Source organism: Tyto alba, unplaced genomic scaffold (genome assembly GCF_018691265.1).
Source record: "Tyto alba isolate M040663 unplaced genomic scaffold, T.alba_DEE_v4.0 Super-Scaffold_6, whole genome shotgun sequence".
NCBI lineage: Eukaryota > Metazoa > Chordata > Aves > Strigiformes > Tytonidae > Tyto > Tyto alba.
The window spans coordinates 30,743,616-30,767,633 of NW_024881327.1; the positions used below are offsets into that span (position 1 = coordinate 30,743,616).

The following is a 24,018-nucleotide window of genomic DNA, read 5'->3' on the forward strand; positions in this document are numbered from 1 at the left end:
ACAGCAAATTACCGCTGTCAGAAACCACGAGCCGTGCCTGACCGGGGCGGGGGGGGGGGGGCGTAACGCGTCATTCAAGCTGTCATCCGTGAGACTACACTGATCTAAATCACCTCGGACAACTCCTCCCGAAGGGAACGACTCTCTACCGACAGCTCCTGAGGGAGCCGCCACGGCCAGCTCCGGAGCGACCAGCCGCCCTGCGCCGGGCAGCGCCCAACGAGCGGCGGGACCGGCCGCCCCTCAGGGGCCGGCAGCGGCGGCAGCGGCTCGGTGGCACCTGCCGACCCGCCGCCCGAGGAGCTTCACCACCACCCCCCCCGAAAGGGAAGCCCAGCCGCCGACGGGCGCCTTTCAGGCGCGAACCAACGCCTCCGTGAGGAATAAACTTTCCCGGCCGGCGGCACCGAGCTCCCCTCGCCCTCGACGCTCGCTGTCACTTCTCCCTCCGCGGGACGCTGCGGGCACGGCGGGCTGAGGCGACGCTCGCTCGGGCGCCCCGCGCTGCCACCTGCCCCCGCGCCCCGGGCGCAGCCGGAGCGCCGTTCCCTCAAACCCTCAGCGGCCACAGCTTCCCTTCCCTTTTTTTTTTTTTTTTTTTTTTTTTTTTCCTTCCCCCTCTCCTTTTCGAAATCCCCCCTGGCGCAGAGTTACTACTGCGGAGCCCGCAGCCAGTTTCAAAAGCGGCAAAAAAAGAAGAAATCGCTGTGCTCCTTACCGCTCAGCAGTCCCTTTGCCGGCGCGCCCCCGGCTCCTTCCCCGCCCCGCCACGTCGGCAGCAGCGGGGGGAGGAGGCAGAGCAGGCCGGGCAGCCCCGGGCCGCCGGGAGGAGGGAGGGCAGGCAGGCAGAGCTGGCTCCTCTTCCTCCGCTCTCCCTCCGTCCCTCGGAGGCGACCGCCTGTTGCGAAGGGGCTGCCCCGCGCCGCTGCCCAGCCGCCCTCGGGCTCCAGGCTGCGGGCCGGGACGGCAGCGCTGACCCGCCGCGACCAACCGCCCCGGCCGCCATTATCGGCCCTGACGGCCCTGGGGCGGAGGGGGCAGCGGCGGGACGCGGGGCGGGGGGGGCAGGGCCTGCCCCGGGGGCGTCCTGCCTCAGGAGCTGGAAGAGATACATTGGAGAAGGCTGATGTGGTAACAGTCGTACTGAGGCATTTTAAGTGTAAGTGAGTCTAATCACTGAGCTGGCGCCATATTTTTTTTTTTTTTTTTCTCCCTCTGGGAAGTTGAATCCTTCATCAGAGCAAGCTGCAGCTAGCCACCTGCTGAAGTGTGGGGTTGCAGCAATAAATAACTGAGATTTAGCTTTTCAGATGCCACTTTGTACCTTCTGTATGTCTGTTTACAGGAAATGCTGCTGAAGGAAACTGGGAAGTACATACACACACTTCTTGTAAGTTAGTGTCAGCACTGGGCAACCGCAACCGTGCAAGCAATACTTGGTTGAACAGGGAAAATTCTTGCCCAACAACCTGTGGTTCTTGTCTCTGTCTGATTCCTCATACCCTTTCCTCTTTTTGCTGTTTAATTTTAATGCAATGCATGCCCTTTTATTGTGATAAAAGGCAGTTCCACGATTCATCATGGCATCCTTTCTATCACTAGTCATTCTCTGCTGAAGAAATAAATCCTTACTGTTGCCACAGGAAGCAAAATAGTACATGATGTGAATCATTGAGGAGAGCTGCTATAGGAGGTCACAAAATAAAGCCCTGGTTCTCAGAAGTGTGCTTCACAAATATGGATCACACTATGTGACTTGCATGCTTACTGGGCAAGTCTCCCATTAAGGTAGGTGGTAGCAGAACAAATGTCTGTATCACTAAAAAGTTTATTTTGAAGGCGTTTCAATAAGAATTTAAGTAACAGGGTGTGCTGGTAGTTCTAGCATCTTTTAGGTTCATTTATTAATGTTTAGATGTATTTACTGAAAATTAAGTTTAGAGTGGCCTAAGGATTTCCTTCTGCTTTTCCATGGAGCTTGTGGAAGAGTAAGGGCAGTGTCTTAGGAGGAATTATGATAAATGAAGATCCAAGAGGTGGAGATTGTTTTTCCCCATGATGGATAGTAATTCTGACTGTAAAGTGGATCTTAGACTGTCAGTTTTGCAGATTCTGTACAAAGCCATGCATGTTTTAGAACTGCAAGACAGTATTAATCACTATTGTAATATAAAGTTATTACTTCAGAATGAAATTACATTATTATATAGAAAGAACATTATAAATACTTAAAGGTGTATGTCAGTCTTGGGATAGAAGGATGTATTCCTTTCTTAAGTTCCTAAATTACTGTATTGAATTTAGTACTTGCATTTTCTAATTGTCTTTCACTTTTCAGTAATTAATACACTTGTATTTTCTCACTACAGTAATATTGCAAATGATTTTGAAATAAATGAGCAATTGAAAACTACTCAGATTTCACTGAAGTTTGTTATTACTCAGAGTGTCATCATCTTAATGGGTTTCGGAAAAAAAAACTTACCTTTTAGTAAGTAGATAAATATAAAGAAAAGATGGAAGGAAACAACTACATTTGGCTACTTTTAACAAAACACAGAAGTATGCATAACATTTGAAGAATATATTAATCTTCTTCCAGTGATTGCACTGGTAAACCTGAATGATCAGTATGAAGGCTAATGGCATGCAAATAATGGTAATATGCTTATTTTGCTGTTTAACATATACTTTATCTGTCTTTATAATATGTAGGCAGAACTGGAGAACTCAAACTATGCCAGTGGCCAACTCATACTGTTGCTTAATTGAAGAGATACTCTCAAATAAGCATCTATAATTTATGGTAGTTATTACATGTTAATGAAAAGTATGTCTGGTTCTGTATTCATCAGAGTAATGGGTTGGGGAGATTGACGTCAAGGACTTCAATGTTAAGATCGAAGACCCTTTATTATTCAGAAAGCTGCATTTTTATCCCCCTACAAAGTTGTCCACACCCCCAACATAAGTGCTTATTGGTTAACATACATTACTCACACACCTATTCTAACATTTGACGGGCTAGCTTAACTACACATGTTTTTTCCCTTGTCATTATAACTTGCTTTTTCACTTTTTTTGCTCCGGGTGTTCTTCCAAAGTCCTCTGTTGTTCACTGATAACGTTCTTATTTTTCTGTTATTCCAAAACCTTATTTTTCTGTTATTCCAGAATCTTCAAGGTCTGTTGTTACCTTATTTTTCTGTTATTCAAGGTCTGTTGTGACCTTATTTTTCTGTTATTCAAAAACCTTCAAGGGCATCATGATCTTCGTTGATATAAAATGTCTCCACAATTCCCCCTTTTTTGTTTTCAACAACCAAGGCATGCAGTTGTTGATACTGTCGTCGAACCATCCCTTGAATACACTGCAAAAAACAAGGTAACATCATAACAACAATCAAAATCACCAATATTACCATTCTTCCCCGGAGAATTATTTCTTGTAACCATCCCGTGATCCCCCATCCAGATAACAACCCTCTTAACCAATCGGTCCTTTTTACTCTTCAAATCTTTGGTCAAATCTTTTAATTGTCTTAATTGTTTGTGAATGGATCTCCGGGTGTGGCTAATGACACACACAATGAGTCTTGCCCTGTTAGGTTTGCAAAAGACACCCATAAGTTTTGTCTTGACGGTCCATGGTCTTGCTGTGATGGTCCATGGTCCTGCTGTCGCGATGATTGCTGCTCCAAAGACAATCCATCCGACAGTTTCCTTTCCTACCACTGGTTTCACCCATTTTGCCGGGATCCACGTAGGTCCACTATCTGTAATGATGCAAACATAACCTCTTCCCCACGTTACTAATTGAAACGGCCCTTCCCATATTCCTTCCTTGTTTTTCACTAACACCTTAAGTTGTTCTTTATATGTTGACATTCCTGTTGACATGGCTTGCATATGTTTCACAATGGGAGGAATAGTGTCTTCCCCTGCTAATCGTAAAAAGTTCATAACATATTGTACTTTCATTAATCTGTTTACTGGTGTCTCTCCAGATTCCCCCTGGTTTTGTTTCTGCAAATAATTTTTTAATGTTTGATGTGTACATTCTATAATTGCCTGGCCTGTCGGAGATTGTGGAATGCCAGTAATATGTTGTATTCCCCATTTGGTAAAAAATTTTCCTGTCCATTGTGAATCATATGCTGGGCCATTGTCTGTTTTTGTCTTTTGGGGGATGCCTAACGTCGCAAAGGCATGTCTAAAATGGTTCTGTACACGCTGAGATGTTTCACCACTCAGTGCTGTCATACAAACTGCCATTGAATATGTAACAATGGATACATGCACATATTTTAATTTCCCAAATTCTGGGATGTGCGTCACATCTGTTTGCCACAATTGTAGTGACTGCAATCCTCTTGGATTAACTGCTACTGTTGGTCCTTTTGTTATTTGCTGACACTCTGGGCATGCTTGTATGATTGCCTTTGCTTCTGAAATTGGTAAATTAAATTGTCTTTTTAAAACTTTTGCTGACTGTTGGAAAAATTCATGTGATATGCGAGACTGTTGCCATGTATCAGGAATAGGTAACATAAAGGCCAGTTGTGTAAGTTTGTCTGCCCTCACATTTTCTTCAGCACAAAATCCTGGCAGGTTGGTATGACTACGGTGATGACACACATAATATTCATGGTCTCATTGCTGTAATAACAACCATAATTCCTTCATTTGACTAAATAGCAATTCATGATTAATTTTTAAATTAATTAATTAATTTTAAAAATTATCTTTCCAAGCACTGTACCACTCCAGCTACATAGGCCGAGTCTGTGATAATATTAACTGGTTCTTTCATCCATTTTTTAAAGACTTCAATTACTGCTTGCAATTCTACAATTTGTGGAGAGGCCTGTAAAATCACCACATGTGCTTTCCACTGTCCATTTTCGAGCAGTGTCAGGTCTGCCTTCCCAGTTTTTCCACCACCATCTGTAAAAACTGTTGGCCCACTTACTGGAGTGGTACTACACTTAGACTTCTGCTCCAAACAGTGCTGCTCTTATGGAGAGGAGCTAGCACCTGGGGGTTGAGACATACTGTTTGACATGCCATTTGTCTGATAAGATTGTTTGTTAAAACATGCCCTTTGTTTGTTAAAACATGCCGTTTGTCTGTTAAGACATGCTGATTGTTAAGACATGATGTTTGTCTGATAACATGGGAGTTGCTAGGGGAGGGCTGGTTCTGTGGGTTGAACAGGCGCCGAGGGCCCAGAGGGCTGGGGCCAAAGTTGTAGCTGGGGAAATCTGGTGCCAGGGGCTAGGAGAGCATGCGGCAGAGATAAAGTTTAAAAGTTCATGAAGAAGAGGGAGCCTTACTTCAGCCTCGAGACCCTGGCCCAGGACCACCAGGAAGAACTGCACAGGTGCAAAGAGAAGAGACGAAGGCGGGGCAAATGGAAATGATTTCTTGGAAAGTCTATGGATATGTATCGTTTTGGGCATAAAGGGAGTAGCCCTGGGTCATATGGGTGTGCACGCTTGTGGAGGAGTGATGCCTAGTGCACCCAGCACTGAATAAACATACCTACTTTATAACCTTACTGGTTGTGAAGTTGTTATTCTGCATGTCAGCTCCATAAAAGTAATTTGTCAGTGACTTGGATGATGTACTTTTATCTGTCCACTAAAAGCTGCTAAAGCAATCTGTAAAAGCTGACTATTCTGTAAACACCATTGCAAATAATGCTCTGTCATAGGAATGATAATAGTTTCAGGTTCTTTTCCACTTAATTCCACAATTTGGTTCCTACCCTTCATGATTAACTGTGCAAACATTTCTGGTCTGGTTGTAATTGTTTTTTTGAGGCTGGTGAGATAAAAACTGCCATTCCAAAATTTTTGATTTTTCTGTTTCTAGCTCTTTATCTACCCATTGCATTATCATTCCTATGGGTTGATAATCATTATTAATGATTAATAATTCTATAGGATGTCCATACACAATATGATGTGCTTGTCTTTGGCTTAAAATTTGTTCTACCTTATGCAAGGCCTGTTCTGCTTCTTTTGTTAATAATCTGGGCGCTGTTAATTCTGTATCTCCTTTTAGCAATTCAAACAATGGTTGTAAGGTCTGATTATCAATACCGAATAAATTCCTTACCCAGTTAATGTTTCCTAACAAGATTTGCACATCGTTAAGTGTTTTAATATTCACCCTTAGTGACACCTTTTGAGGTTCGATGGTATGGTCTAATATTTTCCAACCCAAATATTCCCGTGGCGCAACGCTTTGCACTTTTTCAGGCACAATTTGTAATTGATAATCTTTTAACATGTTATACAATTCCTGTTTAAGTTGGTCAGTGTTATCTTTTCCTGCTATTAGTATATCATCCATATAACAATCCACTAATAGCTGTGGATATTTTTCTCTAAATGGCCTCAATGCTATATCCACATAGATTCGACATATTGTTGGTGAATTTTTCATTCCTTGAGGTAAGACCTCCCATTGATACCGTTGCACTGGTCCTCGTCTATTTGTTGTAGGCACTGAGAATGCAAACCTAACACTATCATCAGGATGGATTGGTATGGTAAAGAAGCAGTCCTTTAGATCGATGACTAAAATGCTCCACCCCTTAGGTATCATAGTTGGTGATGGTAATCCTGATTGCAAAGGTCCCATACCTTCCATGACTTCGTTGATTCGTCATAAATCATGTAACAATCTCCATTTTCCTGACTTTTTCCGTATTACAAAAACAGGTGTGTTCCAAGGACTAGTTGATGGCTAAATATGTTGCTATTGAGGGTCTGTAGACTGACCCATACCGGCATAATGATCCATGTCAATTCCTAGCAAGGAATCCCCCTGCTGGCATCCCAAATTCTCCACTGCTTTTACTTCACAAAGTTCCATAAATTTGCCTCTCCACAGTAGCTTTTGTGTTGGCATTAAGATTAATGATGCCAATTGCTGACAATCATACGGAGTGACTGATTGCCCGCACAACACATTTTCCAATAACATTTGTGAGAATGGAGACTGTAATCCATTCTGCACAACAGCCTTCCTTATTTCTTCCACTAATTGCCAGTCAAAAGCTTGTAATTGAGGCGGCTGGTCTGGCCTGAAAATAACCAGGAATGCCAAATCTATCTTCGCGCCATCCTTTAACCCATCTATTTTTATTTTTCTCCACCTTTCCCTAATAGACTCTCTCCTCCGGCCTTTCGTCTTTCTAGCCCCTTGAACGTATTCTGCTTCACTGCTGCTGTCATCATTCATTTTTCACAAGGAGCGCCTGATATCCTTCTTTTTCAACCTTAGTGACTTGCTACTTTGTCGAGAAGCCACAGGCTCACATTCAGATTCTTTATCCGATTGCGTCTCCTTGTGGCCTTCATCGCGATGATGAGTCCGAGTGCCTGCTGTTGCAAGGCTGGCACGCTTTGTCCGGTCCCTTTGTCCTGGACATCGGGGTCACCATCTGGGGAGACTGACGACACGGACTCCGATGTTAAGATCGAAGACCCTTTATTATTCAGAAAGCTGCACTTTTATCCCCCTACAAAGTTGTCCACTCCCCCAACATAAGTGCTTATTGGTTAACATACATTGCTCACACACCTATTCTAACATTTGACTGGCTAGCTTAACTACACATGTTTTTTCCCTTGTCATTATAACTTGCTTTTTCACTTTTTTTTGCTCCGGGCGTTCTTCCAAAGTCCTCTGTTGTTCACTGATAACTTTCTTATTTTTCTATTATTCTAAAACCTTCAAGGTCTGTTGTGACCTTATTTTTTCTGTTATTCAAGGTCTGTCGTGACCTTATTTTTCTGTTATTCAAAAACCTTCAAGGGCATCATGACCTTCATTGGTGTAAAATGTCTCCACAATAGGTGGGTTATATTCCGGCAGTGAAACTTGTATTCCAAACAGATTTTATCTCATCCTACGGATGGTTAGCTAAATCTTTCCAGCAAAGGGCAGACAGTGGTGAGGTTTGTATATAACAACATTTCAAGGTGTCATTTGGAAACCAGCTGGAGGAAGAAGCATGGCATCAGGGTACCACCATAAGGCTTATTGACATAACAGCAGAGAATATGAATTATCCATATTCTGTCACTCACTACCTGTCCTACCTTTCCCTTCCTTTTTTGGATGACCTCTGTTCACTTGAGCAGAGGAATGAAATATGATGTACAGAATAAGACTTGAAGTGAAAAAGTAATTTTTAAGATAAATTCCTCTGCTTCCTCAGTCACTGAAATGTTAAATCATGAATGTGTTACAGTATGCTAACCCAGGAAGGTAGGTTGTAGTGTGGCAATTTAGATCTCAGCTAAGATGGAATTTCTGACCAACATTATAAAGAAATAAAGAGAGACTGGTTTATGTCTTTGCCAGGACAATAACCCAAGTTCTTGGGCATTTGATACCCAAGTTGCTGCTCAGTTTTAATTAAAAGAAAAAAAAGACCCCACCCACTGTTTCCATGTTCACTATTTAACCCAATCACAACACTGCTGGAGGGGAAGAGAGATTATTTTTCTATTCCCATTAAATAGAAATTAATATAAGAAAACCAGTACTTTTATAAACCAGCCTTGATAAGAACTTGACAACTAAATTGGTATAGCTAAATGGAAAAAAAATATCAGAATACAGACTTAGATCATTATTAAGGTCAGAGAGGACGATGTTTGAATTTCAGTGTAAAACTAGCTCAAAAGTAGTAGTTATTTTCATATTAATTTGGTGAAGCAGAAGATTGGTAAAAAGATTATTTTTTTTTTCCCCTGCTTCATCTATTGCAAAGCAGGAAAACACATAGTTCAATGATAAATAATGGGGAAAATACGTCTGGTAGAAAGCAAATGTGATTTCATAAACTGTCAGTAGATGGCACAAACATTTATATAAAAAGTTTGGGCGTTCCTAAGTATTGTTACATAGTAGGATAGAGTTACAGGAAGTTTACTTTTTTTTTTTGTCTTTTCCTGAGTACATTTTCTGCTTTTTCGAAGGGCAGGGATTTCTGGTGAGAAAACTTTCATTTTATTGATTTTATGTGGTTGCTAGTTAGCTAAAACTCTTTTGTTTTCTGCATCTTATTTGAAAATGATCCATGTTTTCCATAGAGAGATATTAGCAAGTGTATGATGTATTTTCAAGTGTATGGGTAGGAGATGAGAGGAAAGTTGCTTACGTTCAGTCAGTCTATCCAAAAAAGCCGACCAAATATCAGTCTCTCAGTATTAGCACTGCGCTCATAGTTAAGGGAGTCACAGTGATTTAATGGAAATAGTTTCTCTACAGTTCAGGAATGTGTCTAACTTGATGATGTGTTTCAACCATGTGAAAGACATTTTTAAATTTGACTCTTGTATTATGCCAATAACTTGTGAAGCACAGGTTTTAATACCGAACCGTTGCAGCTCAGTGCATTCTGTACATTTCAAATCTGAAAGTTTAGTCAGTTTATACCGAGTTTATATTGGAAAAACTCTTAAAACCTCAATTTTGATCTCTTCTCTCACTGTAAACAAAAGGACAGTTTCTCACTATCATCTTAGTTTGCTTACCCAGACAGTTTTTATTTGCTTATATCTTAATAGTGATGTTTTTGTCAAGCTTGAAGACTTGAGGATACTTCTGCATTAAAAGGGATATGACTATAAAGGAGAATTTCTCCAGTGATAGCCCCAAATCGTGGGTTCGTGTGTTGTAACTGTTGTTAATTTTGTTGCTCTATAGGTTATTCTAAAGAAAGTTTGAAGGTAATTGTAAATAATTTGACTGAATGCCAGGATATATGAGAAAGAATGTTAAGCACATGTAGAAGAATCATATCCTTGTTTCACTTAGTCCCTAGATCTTGCTGAAATTTTGTCCTAAGAAGAAATAATGATTTGAAGGTAGATTTTTTTTTTCCAGATTTCTGTTGAGGTTACATATTTTGTTTGTTTATATACACATTAATAGTGTTGCCCAAACAATCAAAGAGCAGGATAGAGAATGCTGATTATCTTTCATTCTCAGCACATGCCCAAGTACCTTTTGAGGGCTATGACAGTAAAACTGCATATAATTTTTCCAGATGAAAATCTGGAAAAGGCTGGAAAAATTTTGCCATATTGTTCCATTATTTCTAGATGATTTCCAAGCCTAGTTTCATGTATTCTTTACAAAAGAAGAACTCAGTGGACTGGGGGGTTTTTTGTATTGCTGAGATTTTGTAATATGGGGTGTGTTAGATCAAGGAAACTGTAAGTTTTCGACCCAGTAATGTAATTCTAACAAGGCTTGTGGAATGGTTAATGGTACAGAGGATGTAGTCCTTGAGGGTGTAGCTTTAGTCCAAAAAGTGACAGCTATTACTGTCTCATTGTAGACTCACTAGAAATATCAACTCACAATTTAGCCATTTCAATATCAAGGGAAGGTTGACAACCAGTGCAGGCATGAATAATCACCATAGAAAGCTTCAGACAACAACTACTGTTTAAAAGTAGTGGGAGGAAGAGGGGAAGAATGTTTCGACAAAACAAAAATATTTCGGAGATTTGGAAAACAACTTTAAATCAAGATTAACACATATAAAACTGTTAGTGAAGTTCTTACCAGTTCCTCTTTCAGAAGGGTGGTCTGATGGATTTATGGCAATATTGAGAAGGAGATTTATGGTAGTAATTACAATGGCTGACTTAAACAAAGGGAGGCTGGCTACCCTAAACTACATACAGAAAAGAAAAAGTGTCCTTCATTAAGGAAAATCAAAGCAAAGACATGGTTATGATTTTTCTCTAAATTGTGCTTAAACAAGCCATTTGAAGGCATTTGAAGCCAGTGTCCTTAGATCAGGCCTAGATTTTGTGTACAGAGATTCTACAAATGGTATTTTTTTCTGTAGCATTCAAATATTTTCAGTGTGTGTTTGGTGTCCTCCGTGTACACCTAAGAAATCAGACATGGGGATACCCCACTTTCATTGTCTAAAATCAGGAGATGCTCAAGACCAGATGAGAAACAAACACTTCTGTGGACTTTCCCATAGCATAAATATAGAACGTTGTACTCTCCACCCCAGTCTCCCCAGTTAAAATAAGCACAATGACCAATATCATCTACTTAAAGACATTCAGATTTTGTTTCACTCTCTTGAAACTCCATCCTATGTTTCAGTCCAGGTTTTATAGTCACAGGTCCATTTAAAAAAATGTGTCTGAGTCTAGTTCATATCCTTCAAGAGAGAATCTGAGGAGAGGATGACCATACTGATTTCAAATACTGTACTTTTTGAACAAAGTGTATTATGCAGTTCTGGGAAGCCTTCATAATACATTGAATCACCACACTAATTCTGTAAGTAAGCAGCAAATTTTAGTCACCTATGAAATCAGACATGTTTTGTAAGAAACAGACTCATTATATATTAAATACAGCGTGTTTACCAAAAAGAAATTTAAGTGTTCTCTTAATAAAGAATTCCTCTCCTTAAAGACAGTAGATGCCTTCATAGCCTTTTGAGTCAAAAAAACTCAAGAGATGACTGATGAGAAAATGGAACTGTAAAAGAAATCAATCTCTATGATGGCTTCTGCATGATACAATCTATTTTGTTTTTGGTTATTTTACTACAGGATTAGAACAAAGAAGGACAGATAAGAAAAGTATTGACCATCTCCAGGGAATCAGAAACAGTATGACAGAAAATATGAGATCTCTCAGAAACTTTTTTGGGTACCCCTGCTTCATACAGAGTGTCTGGTTATGCTGTGGCTCTCCTGTTAGTGTGCTTTTGGCCAGACTGACATTGCAAATTTCAGGAGACCATACAATTCCTCCTCAATATTCTTGGCTTGCTGGAAAAATAGACGCCTATATAGTCTTTGTGCTATAACAAAAAGAAAGGTGATCAGTTTTTCTGATCGGCTGACCCTGAGGAGGTGCATGGCCATGTCCTGGGGCTTTGGGGTGTGGAGAGGAATATCCTTTTGCTCTTCTAAGTGAAGAGGTTGCTTTTGTACCAGTTCCCATGAGGGTCCATGGGGCTCTTGGAGTTCTGTCCCCAAATGCGTGTGAACATGAGGTTTACAGAAAGAGCAGATGGGAGGAGGCTTGTTGTGTCCTCCTTTACTCCTAAATTCATTGATGTCCGTTTGTACCATTTTTTTATTTTTTAAGATTGTTGAGAAATTTGTATTTCTTAACATCTCTGTGTTTTTTTTAACATATCATCAACTGTATACCTCCCATCATAAATGACTTAATTTCTACTTAACTGAAAAAAATCAGTAACTGGAATTAAAGAATGGCGATGAAGAGGATTAATAGGAACTTGGAACAAGAGTATGTAAAAATAAGATTTTTATTACATAAGTTTTGTATTTAATTTTATTTTAACAATAAAACCTCAATTCAACGGTTCAACAATTTCAGCAAATGCCATGTGTTTTCTTTTCATAGGGCTGGACTCATCACTGAGACACATTGAACAGAAAAAAAAAGATATGCTTCCGTGCTTCTGTAAAAAACCAAGATAAACCTGGAAAGCACAATGAGACCTCTTACAAATATCTATGTCTCTGCTTGTGTCTTTACGTGCACGCTATGGAATAATATCCAGCCAACCGTGGAAAATGAATTTATTGCAAATTATTCAAGCAATTTGCTAACTAATGTTCCAAAAAACATTTCAGTCCATACTCACGTATTAGATTTATCACATAATAGGATCTCTGGACTTAATATTTCAGAATTTATTTCTCTTCCTGACCTTCAAGTATTAAATCTTTCTCATAATCTAATTACAGAGCTTGACTTTAGTATCTTCACTTTTAATGAAGATTTAGGATACTTAGATTTATCTCATAATAACATTTTGAAAGTTTACTGTCAAACTCTTCCATATCTTAGACATTTAGATCTTTCTTTTAATAAGTTTACTGCCTTGCCCATCTGCCAGGAATTCGGAAACATGTTTCGTTTGGAGTACCTCGGGTTAAGTGCTGCGATGATACGAAGGTCAGACTTCATGTATATCATACATTTGCAGCTGCACACTGTCATCCTAACCTTAGAAGACTTTTCTCTGTATGAGTCGCAGAGTCTGACAGCCTTGAATACAAGGAACCTCGACATTGTCTTTGCAGCAAACCAAAACTTCATTTTTTCCCTACTGTACGATGGCATGAGCACTGCAGAAAACTTAAGAATAGTTAACTTAAGATATACCTTGAGCTACAAAGATTTCCCTGCTCCTCCTTTAACACTTCTGAAGAAAATCAAGACAACAGCTCTAGTGCTTGACACTGTGGATTTACAATGGGGTATCATTTTGCAAATTTTCCTGCTTATTTGGTATTCACCCGTGGAACATCTGACTGTGAGAAATTTGACTTTCCGGGGACCAGTGAGCGAGCTGCCTGAACATGAACTTCTACTGTTCTTAGGCTCTCTGGAACAACTAATCTCTTCGGGTGGCTCCATGAAAACACTAACTTTGGAGCACATTCGTAATAGGGCTTATTATTTCAATCAGGAGATTCTATACAGACAGTTTTCAGAGATGAATATTGCCAGTTTAACAATATATGATGCATATATGCCACACATGCTTTGCCCCAATAGAACAAGTTCCTTTCAGTCATTAAATTTTTCTCACAATGCCCTGACGGATGAATTGTTCCAGAATTGTCATACTCTGACAGATCTGAAATTACTTATTCTGCAGAGGAATAAATTTGAGAGCCTTCCCAAAGTAAGCTTCATGACCAGCCATATGAAATCGCTGAAATATTTGGACGTGAGCGGCAACTTGCTGCGTCACGATGCAGCTGACGTGCAATGTCGGTGGGCTGAGTCTCTGACGGAGCTGGACCTGTCCTCGAATCAGTTGATGGATGCCGTGTTTGAGTGCTTGCCAGTCAACATCAAAAAACTCCACCTACAAAGCAATCAGATCACCAGGGTGCCCAAGGGGCTGGCAGAGCTGAAATCCTTGGAGGAGCTGAACCTGGCACAGAACAGTCTGGCTGACCTGCCGGGGTGCGGTGGCTTTACGTCGCTGGAGGTCCTGAACGTAGAGATGAATTTGATCCTCACCCCGTCTGCCGACTTCTTCCAGAGCTGCACGAGGGTCAGGGAGCTACAAGCCGGGCACAACCCGTTCAGGTGCTCCTGCGAACTGCAAGACTTTGTCCGCCTGGAGAGGCGGTCTGGGGGGAAGCTGGCTGGCTGGCCGGCGGCGTACGTGTGCGAGTACCCGGAAGACTTGAAGGGAACGCAGCTGAAGGACTTCCACCTGAGCGAACTGGCCTGCAACGCGACGCTCTTGCTTGTGACAGCTCTGCTGCTGACGCTGGCGCTCGTGGCCGTCGTGGCCTTTCTGTGCATCTTCCTGGACGCGCCGTGGTACGTGCGGATGACGTGGCAGTGGACGCAGACGAAGCGGAGGGCTCGGCAGAGCCGCCCCGAAGAGCAGGAGAGCGTTCTGCAGTTTCACGCGTTCATTTCCTACAGCGAGCGCGACTCGTTGTGGGTGAAGAACGAGCTGATCCCGAACCTGGAGAAGGGGGAGGGCTGTGTACAACTGTGCCAGCACGAGAGAAACTTCATCCCTGGCAAGAGCATTGTGGAGAACATCATTAACTGCATTGAGAAGAGCTACAAGTCGATCTTTGTGTTGTCTCCCAACTTTGTGCAGAGCGAGTGGTGTCACTATGAGCTGTACTTTGCCCATCACAAGTTGTTCAGTGAGAGTTCCAACAGCTTAATCCTCATTTTACTGGAGCCGATCCCCCCGTATGTTATCCCTGCCAGGTATCACAAGCTGAAGGCTCTCATGGCAAAGCGAACCTACCTGGAGTGGCCGAAGGAGAGGAGCAAGCGTGCCCTTTTCTGGGCTAACCTGAGGGCAGCTATTAGAATTAACCTGCCAATGACTAATGGAGAGGAGTGTGGGGAAATAGATTCAGGATCTTTCTAACGGAGTTTCTTCAGTTTTTTGTTGGTGAAGCAATAAATACTTTATGGTTTTCATTGGTTGTGAATGTATTTAACATTTTGTTACAGAACTTTGTGTCTACATATTTGTCTATGCTGCCTTGTAACTGTAGGCAAAACCCAACTCACTTTGCTGGAAGTCTCTTGAGATTGTTACAGAGATGGCAAATCACAGATGAGTTTGGATGTGGATTTTGAAATGCAGCTTGAAATACTGTAGTGATTTTTTGTCCGCAGAATAAAATCTGGAGCAGTTGGTATAGTCATGTGGAAGAGTGCTTGAGTTGCTGGAGGGTTTGCAGAGCTGCATTCATCACAAAGTTTAGGCTGTTTGGTCACAGCAACTCTTTTGCAAAATGAGTTTGCAAGAAAGATAATTATGCATCCTGAGAAGATGTCTAGAAGTCCAGAGCTTGACATGGTTCCTGGGTATTTTTTTCTCAGATTCAGTGAAGCTAAAAGGATAGGACCTGGATTCATCACAGGTGGGCAAAAATGGCCACCCCACAAAAGAGAACTGAGCCGGGTGTGTGTGTGTGTGTGTGTGTGTTTTCTTAAAAAAAAAAAAAAAAAAAAAGGAAAGAAAAATAAAGAGGAAAGATGAGCTACTTCATCTTTTGGGACCCTTAGTTTGGCATTGCTGTAAGGCAATGGCAGCGAATTGACAATCAGAGCTCTAGTTCCCATCCTCAGATAGAGTCCTGGTACCAGTGTGTTCCTGAGAGGCACCCTGACCATCTGCAGGAACAGAACGGCCTTTGTCATCATTATTGTCTTTATCTTGAGAAACTCTTGGTTTTTCTATATTATGTTTTGGTTTTTTTTTAGCCTACTGCTTTTTTTCTTCTCACCCATATATCTTACTTTATGCTTACTATTAAAAGAATCTGTCCTTTTCAGCCAAAACAGTATATTTTGCAGCACAGCTGTGAGTTCTTATCAGGAAGACAATAACTAGTCTGAGGCTGAAAATACTTGTGAAGTCTTCAGACAGCAGGTCAGACCTTCTATTAACAGAGTCAGAAAAACAAGCTACATTTACAATATTTGCTTTCTTTCATAGAAATACAGCAGGCCCCTTTACCTGTACTTGTGCTGTTTTGACTTCAAGAAGACATGGCTGGGTTCCAACAAACTTTTGCAACTGATGAAGATGATCACAGCGAACTTCCTCTTTGTCCCCAGAAGGGGAGGTGTTTACCATCTACAATACCAGACTTAGATGACCAGCAAGCAAGAATTTTTCCCTTCAAAAAGTGTTTCAACTTGAAGATGAGAGAAGAAGGGATGTTAAGATTAAATCCTCATTTAGTATAGAATGTCTGCATTTTGTCTCCTTCTTATCCCCCGTTATTATTAACAAAAGATTTTTAGTTATATTTTTTTGCATGAGGTCTCTTGATTTGAAGTCTTGAACTGTGGGCAACTGTTTATGATTTGTAGGAGAAAGGTCAAATTTAACACCTTTAGCTCTCGTCCCACTTATCCTCAAAATTAATGTAACATACCTATTACCAAATTACAGACATTTCATTCAGGACTTCGGAAACAAATGTTTTCTGTGCTTCCTCCTTCCCTTCCAACTAATGCTTCAGTGTATGACCCATTTAACCCTTAGAAAACTGAAGATGAACAGCCTTATGCCTTTCACACAACCAGGAGAGCTGGATTGTTACCTGGTGGCTCACTTGAAAATTTTCTTCGAAAGCCTCAGACTTTTAGGTCAGTAGCCCTTGAAACTGCTGTAATACAGTTAACACCCCCTGTTGTGTGTGAAGCTTTAAGAACTCTGTTAGCTGGAGGACAGAGAAACTCTCTGAAAGTCTGAGAATGCATCAGGAATCCTTCCTGATTTAACTCAGCTGGGAGTGCATAACTGTTGCCAGAAATTAATTATTTCTTTCAGAAGTGGAAGGTTTTAGCAGAGGTTTGCTTGCCACTTTGGAAAGAACTTGGGAACTATGTGACCTCTGGCAATGTAGCAGATGTGATCATAAGCAGAAATGTGTAATTACAGGTTTCTGGTATATGTCCAAAATCTGGTATATGTCCATTCTTGAGTGAAGAATGTTGGAAAGGGAGGCTTGTAATGAGCATAGGGAGCAATTAAAGCTTGTACTTTGGAACCAGAAGCCCACATACTATTAGATTTTTGTCCATGATATGTGCCAGATAATGGGCAAAACAGCTACCCATGCAATGAATTACTACATCTAGTTTCCACAGGAGACAATGAGTTTCTCGAGTGACACAGAATATTTCAATCAATTATTTTAGCCTCTGCCATACTCTGAACACTTTCTATAAAACCAGTTTTAGTCCACAAAGAAATTTTTCCCATACATGGTGTAGTCTCACCGCCCATATCAACCACTTTATCTGCACCTTTTGGAAAGTAGCTACCCTCTTCTGAGCTCCCTCTTCTGAGCAAGTCTGCAACTGGTTCTGCACTGAAATCTGTAACTGGTAATACACTCCAGTTATCAGGAGAAGGGAGTGTGTAAATGTGTTACAATATTAGATACCATATCAGAGCAGGTTCCTGGCTGTCCTGGGTTGAGTGAGTGGTGGAGTTTTTTGGTGGCAGGGGAGGGGGCTATCGGGACGGCCCCCTGTGAGAAGCTTCTCGAAGCTCCCCCAGCTCCAAGTCAGCTCCACTTCTGTTTGGGAAATTGAGCCAATCGGCTGCGCCTCTGCGATAACGTATTTAAGAAGGGACGTGGTGATGGGCAGTCGGACTTGTGAGGAGGAGTTGCTGCAGCTGCGTGAACACCAAGGTCAGTGGAGGAATGGAGGAAGAAAGGAGGGGGGAGGTGTGCCGGAGCAGAGACCCCCCTGTGTCCTGTGGTGAGACGGCAGGGCGGCCCCCCCCTGCCACCCATGAAGATCTATGGTGGAGCAGACATTGATTTGTGGCCTGTTGCTCCTGCTCGAATGATCAAGGTTCTGTGCCCAAAGAAGGCCGGGGTCTCATGGGAAAAGGTAGCCCCGCTGCTGTAATTCAGTGCTGGGAGGATTGCAGCATGCGGGGGAGTCCCACGCCAGAGCAGCTCGGGAAGGGCTGCAGCCGTGGGAGAGAATCCAGTCGGAGGAAGTTAGTGACCCATGAAGGAGCAGTGTGGGGAACGCTGCAGCCCGTGGGAGGAATTCAAGCCGGAGAAAGTTTGTGGAGGACTGTCTCCTGTGAGAGGGGGACCACGCAGGGGGAACAAGTTTTGGACACTCCCCTCACCGAAGATAAGGAAAGTGGCAGTGCTGACTGCACCCCCCATTCCCTGCCCCTGCACCACTGGGGGAGGAGGTAGATATATCGGGAGCAGAGCTGAGCTCGGGAAGAAGGGAGGGGTGGGGGGAAGGTATTCTCAAGATGTGGCAATGCTTCTCACTGTCCTACTCTGTTATGTGTTGTTAGTGTCTGTAATAAATGTATGTACTTTTTTTCTTCCCCTAACGAGTCTGCCTTTTGCTCGTGACCATAAAGGGGAATTTTCTCCCCATCCCAGTCCTATCTTGAACCCCAAGCCTGGCTCTCTGTCCCTTCTTATTGCCGGAGGGGAAGGGAGAGAGAGCTGCTGCATTGTGGTTGGCTGCCAATCAGGCCTAAACCACAACACTGGCATTTGACCAGTCATCTTGGTGACTGTCAGGAATGCTATTTTTAGTTACATAATAATATCAACATACAAAACTGGTAACATGGGGTTTAAACACCATCTAAAACCTAGAAAATGTCCAGAATGAAGTGAAAGTGTAAATGTTTTTATGTATATTTAAGTAGTGTGTAGTATAAAGGAAATTGAATTGTGACAGACTGGGAGTCTTGATGCAATGGGGGTTGACCTACTGAAAGCTCAGCTCTTTTTTAGCTTTAGAAATGTTACAAAGCATCATCACTGAGGTTCAGCTGCAGAGAGTTAGAGCAGGGAAAGGCATTCAGGGGAAAAGAATGAGACTCTGTGGGAGGTGAGGCATTCTGCTGAGAGGAAGGTTCAAAACCTACGTGAAACCCGTATTTTTACTCAGAACTTCAGTCTGTCTGGTTTTTCTCTCAGAAACATTTACCAAGATTGACTATAATGCTCATTTGTAGTCACAGTTTGGTCAAAAGAAAGCAACAAATGAGACAGTTCCGTATTCTGCAAGGTGGCTCTGTGTTACAAGTTTGATTTCCACAGCTTTGGTTCTTGTGTCTATCTATGCCCAAGCAAAATAGACTTGGGCATAAGTGTGATACAATCTCTGCTCACTTTGACTTGTGGTGGCATTTAGCCCTTGTTTCACCCACTTGTTGCACAGGGTTAATTTGTGACAATGAGAGTTGTAGTTGAAGATAAGGTCCTTTGATATGACCATCCACTGGCTTTGTAACCTTTAATAATTGTGTTAACTTTTCATGAGTGCTTGGATGAGTCCATCTGCTCTGGCTGTTTTAACTCGGTGCTTTACACATGTAACTTCCCTTCTGCAGTTCCAACTGGAGAGATTCTTCACACCTTTGGACATGGTGCTGGTCCTGACCAGCTTCTGATACCCAACCAAGTGCCGCTGTGGTTCCTCTCTGGGTAAGTAATCACAACACGCGGGCAGAAGTTTGAAATGTACCTTGAGGAAAGGCTGTTTGTGAAGATCTGTGCTCGTTGATATAATCAGCTGCAAAAAACCCCAGCAGTACAAACTTAAGAAATGTAACAAGGCATCTGCATGAGTGTATGTATGCCGACTATGGAAAGGGTGGTATTTAGCTGGTACATTTCAGGATACATGAACAGAAATACACTGCTTTTTGGTTTTTGCCTATCATGAAAAATGAGTTAATCAATAAACTGAAACCAGCCCCAAACAAAGCATTGCTGAATGGGTTAGCAAAAATAACATTATGCAGTGGTCCTAATGATTTAAGTGAGGCATTCAGGAGTATCAGTCTCATTTTAACTAGTTGCAATGTTTTCTTTAGGGCAAACTGTTTATTTGAATGTATTTTAAAGCCTCCTAAAGAAGGGTAGTAAGTAAACTAAACATATTACAACTAAATGGGTAGATACTTTTGCTTTTTACAGCTGTGTGTGCACCGGAGTCAATTCTGATGAAAGCTGATGGTATATTTGATTTTGTCCACGCAGCAAAGTTTTTTCATGGATTATATTGGACGTAAAACTGTCACTGGTTTGCATAATTGTGATACTATTGTTCTGTCAACAAGTGCCTTAGTCTGTTAATTTTCATGGATTAATGCCCAGCAATGGGAACTTCTCCTTTAACTTGAAGACAAGACAGTATCAACTGACAAGACTCTTGCTGCTTATTGAGAAACATTCATGATCCCTGGTGTTTGTTTTGGGTCACAGATGTCTCAGAGTTTTCTGTAATGTATTAATCAGTGTGTGAGCTGACACAGACAGGATGCAGGAACAACCACAAAACCACGGATGAAATAAAAGAGTGAATTTATTTTCGTTACCTTGCGAACTGGGGGGATCCCCGAAACAGCACCCAGGCAGAGGGACAGAAGGGGGAACGCAGGCACCACGGAGCTCGGTCCTCTGTAGAGGATTGCCAAACCTGCTGTTTGCGCCTGGTTTTTTCAGGGATTCGCGCAGGCTTAGTTTACCACTATGCTTTGATCTTTCCCACAGCAGGGTGGGAATCTCAAGCATGTTCAGTAGGGTCCCTCTAAGTCTATCACAGGCTGTTATCTGAACACAGATGAACACTTGTCAAACACACAAGGACACAAAACAATTAGAATGATATATGTATTTTTCTACACCCTAGCTGCAAGCCACTTGAGCGTGTTTACAATCCTCCTCGACATTCTTCTGTTATTTTCCCACACTCATATTTGCTGCACCAAGGAAAGCAGAATGGTTTCAGTTTGGTTTCAGTTCAGACTATTTTACTTATCAATCTCAAAATGAAAAGCAGAAATTTTCATTCAGCAAAGCAAAAGGTTAAATTATTGTTTAAAAAATTTAAAAGGTAATTGCAAAATAAAAGTTTCAAAGGAATCTAATGCAAGCTTGAAATATAACTGGCAGTGCTATCTAAAATAATTTTTCATATTTCTCAGCTTCTTTAGCGGAATCCTTTCTTGCTTTCAATTCCCCTCCAAGGTGCTGTTTCGTGGGCTGGAGGAAGCTCTAGACTGTCCAGAATGGGCCCAGGTGGCCCCTCTCCCCCTAGTTTGCTCATACCTGGAGAATTAATTACATACTTAATTAATTGAATCTTAAAATTCATTAAGATTAAATAAATGTTCATTCATTTATTCATCTCTGCATCTTTCTTCCTCGCTAATTAATCTTACTGAAGCATGTTGTATTTGTTTGGAAGCTTATGGGAGTGAGGTGTTGGTTTTGGTTATTCACATCTGCCTTTGCAGTGCACTCACTCTCTGCTCTGTTGATTTGCTCTCTAGGCTCATGCCCCTATTCAAACACTAATTTAATGGCTGCTTTAGTGGAATTCTCCATCCCCAGGTTGCCCTATATTGCTGTATTTTTCATGGCTTCTTTACAGCTTTCATATCATAGAGAATATTCTCTATGGTTATTTTTTTTTATATTTTTTTGAAGGAAGCTGAGATGTGGGGTATGCCTGATAACCATCCAAGGCATCTCTAGTGTAAAGATGACTGACCTGTAAAGGTTTCGAACCGTGCAAGTTTGCCCCTGCTCCTAGCTTTTCTGACCTAAGCTTTTGCCATCTGTCAGTGTGCTATATTAATTAGTCAGCTTGCTGAGGAAATTAACTGAGCAGGGTAGAGCTCTGCAAGGGATTTTAATATGAAGAGAAGTTGGTGATGAGGGTTCTGCTTCCTCTTTTCTGTGTGTGCAAAAGAGCAGATGCAGCTGACAAATTTCTAGAATGTCTGTGTAACCATCAGAAGCAGACATGAAATTAGGAATGCAGAATTATTTAAACAGCCTTGCCTTGGTGAATATTCTGTACCGCAGATAGGTTTATTTCCTCCTAAACTGTACAGTTATGTAAATATTACAGAAGTAAATGTATTTTGAGTCTGGACAGTTAAAAGTTTCCTTTCATTGTTCTCTTAATACCTGCACTGTAGGGAAATTTCATTATTTCTTAGAATTATATAGCCTATAAAAGAAAACCCTGTTCTTTCTACTTCCTGAGGTATTAACGATTAAGGAATTAGCATCTCATGTGAGATTCACCAGCTTGAAGATTACGAATTTTGAAATTCTGCTTTGAGGATGTTAACCAAGTATGCAGAGGACTTTTGCTGGTTCTTCGCTTGCTTGGAGATGAATTCCACGCACAAAAGGTGGGTTATATTTGCTCCATTATTGTTACAATCCAGGCTGACTGGGAGCCCAGGGAGTCGTTAATGGTCCTGTGATCTCTTCAGATTAAGTTAGGGTGAAATGACACCAAACGACTGGTTAAAGTCTTTTACTCGTGGTAGAAACAACTTAAACTTGGAAAAGGATAGTAAGCAATGTGGTCTCTTATTGATAAATGTATAAGAAAGAAAAGAAGGAAAGAAATAAAAGGAAAAGAAAGGACAGAAAGGGAGTCTGGTTCACCACTCCAAGTTCCAGCATTGTCTCAGGTACGGTTGTCTTGAGTGGTGGATGCACAAACAGCAAAGTTTTCTGTTGTCTTTTAAGTAAATTTTATCAGCTGATCAGCATACTAGACAAAGAGAGGCAGGTCTGGTGCTAGGTGTTTATCTCTCTCTTCAGTCTTTTCCCACCTTTCTTTGAGGCTTATCTGAGGAATTTGGCACCACAGCAGCAAGGAAGTGGAGCCATGCATCCTTTGATACAGTCTGCCCTTCCCTGGGCAGCATTCCTTAAACTAATCACAAAGGCCACAACGTGTCCTTGAGGTTTTCTGTGTCAAGGAGTGTTTGAGTCATTGATTCCTTTAGTTTCTCACAATTATTTACATTTTTGTCTTTTTGTTATATGTATTTTGGATTCCATCAAATCTCGGGTGCTGTCTTTTCATTGTTGAAAGGTATTTTTGCACTTTGAAATTTCAACAAACATGCTCATATATATGTTGAATTTCGACAAAGAAGAAAGGGAAAAATATATTTGTTATGGCAATTTTCATTCTCAGCCAAATCTAATTTAATACCACAATAGGATGTTTGGGGGGGTGGAGGGTGGGCTAACCATTGATCCTTAATACTGCTTTGCTAGAAGTACCTGCTTTATTCTTTGTGGTACTCTGTAGTGCTATACAATGTGGATTGTCCCTTGTTGCATGGCATGCACTGTAAATTATAACTCATCTGGCAGTGGAGCATGGACAGAGAATATCTTTCTGTTTTTTTCTCACATCAGAACATTTCTTGCTTTGATCCTGACATCCCTTTTGACCAGGGAGAAGTTCCCCCAGATAGTTCCAGATCAGTTTATTTGATTCAAGAGGTTTTTTACATACCTGGACTCCGAAGAAAAGGGTCAGCTGCTCCTTGAGGGAGGCCGGGTCAGATTTCCTTGTCTTGGTTCTTGTGAGTGATACTCTACTATGACCAACCAACCCAGCTTCATTTCTATTCTGTGCTCAGGCACCTTAGCCCAACTTTCTGAAGACAGAATTTGACCTCTCAATTGGGTTCTATTGAGGTACAAATATATACTTTACTGATTCATTCTTTTATTGTTTTTGGTGATGTTATTTACATATATTTTTGCTTAATTAAAAGGAAACTTGATTAAGTTTGGTAAGAGACTTGGAGGGGAAGGGATGAGTTTTGGTATCAATCAATTGAATTATTAGCGGCTAACAGACATTGTGACCTAGAACTGAAAGAACAGGCTTTTGGTTTTTATTTAACAAAAGATTGCACAGGGGCAAAATTTTAAAACTTTGGGTTTTTTACAAAATCAGCACAGGAAACAAAATTGGGGATATTTGCCTCCTGAAACAGTTTATGAGTTGCTCATACTTCAGGTTGTCTGTATTGTGTTTAATGCTTGACAACAAGAGATTAATGCTCAGGACATAGTTTTTCATGATAGTACTGGTGTCTCTCCAAATCTATGTAGGCAATTGATA

General features: G+C 41.4%; 2 protein-coding genes across 6 annotated transcripts in view; one reads left to right on the forward strand and one right to left on the reverse strand.

Annotated features, from left to right (window-relative positions):
- The window catches only part of FAM114A1 (family with sequence similarity 114 member A1), a 38,048-nt gene extending 36,717 nt beyond the window's left edge, over positions 1 to 1,331 (reverse strand). For 2 of the 4 annotated variants that reach the window (XM_032999212.2, XM_032999210.2), the window contains exon 1: positions 719 to 1,331. The gene's annotated coding sequence lies outside the window, so the exon portion shown is untranslated. The remainder of the gene's footprint in view (positions 1 to 718) is intronic. The other 2 variants (XM_032999209.2, XM_032999214.2) reach the window with 1 other exon arrangement.
- A 7,625-nt stretch (positions 1,332 to 8,956) lies between these two features.
- On the forward strand, positions 8,957 to 15,018 carry LOC104367839 (toll-like receptor 1). Of its 2 annotated transcripts, XM_032999238.2 has the most exons (3): positions 11,696 to 11,718; positions 12,274 to 12,327; positions 12,445 to 15,018. In XM_032999238.2, the coding sequence occupies exon 3, from the start codon at positions 12,536 to 12,538 to the stop codon at positions 14,963 to 14,965; it is 2,430 nt and encodes an 809-aa protein (XP_032855129.2). In that variant the 5' UTR covers positions 11,696 to 11,718; positions 12,274 to 12,327; positions 12,445 to 12,535; the 3' UTR covers positions 14,966 to 15,018. The 2 variants fall into 2 exon arrangements, with proteins under 2 accessions (XP_032855128.2, XP_032855129.2); XM_032999237.2 differs by lacking the exons at positions 11,696 to 11,718; positions 12,274 to 12,327 and adding an exon at positions 8,957 to 9,016.
- Positions 15,019 to 24,018: the final 9,000 nt, after the last annotated feature.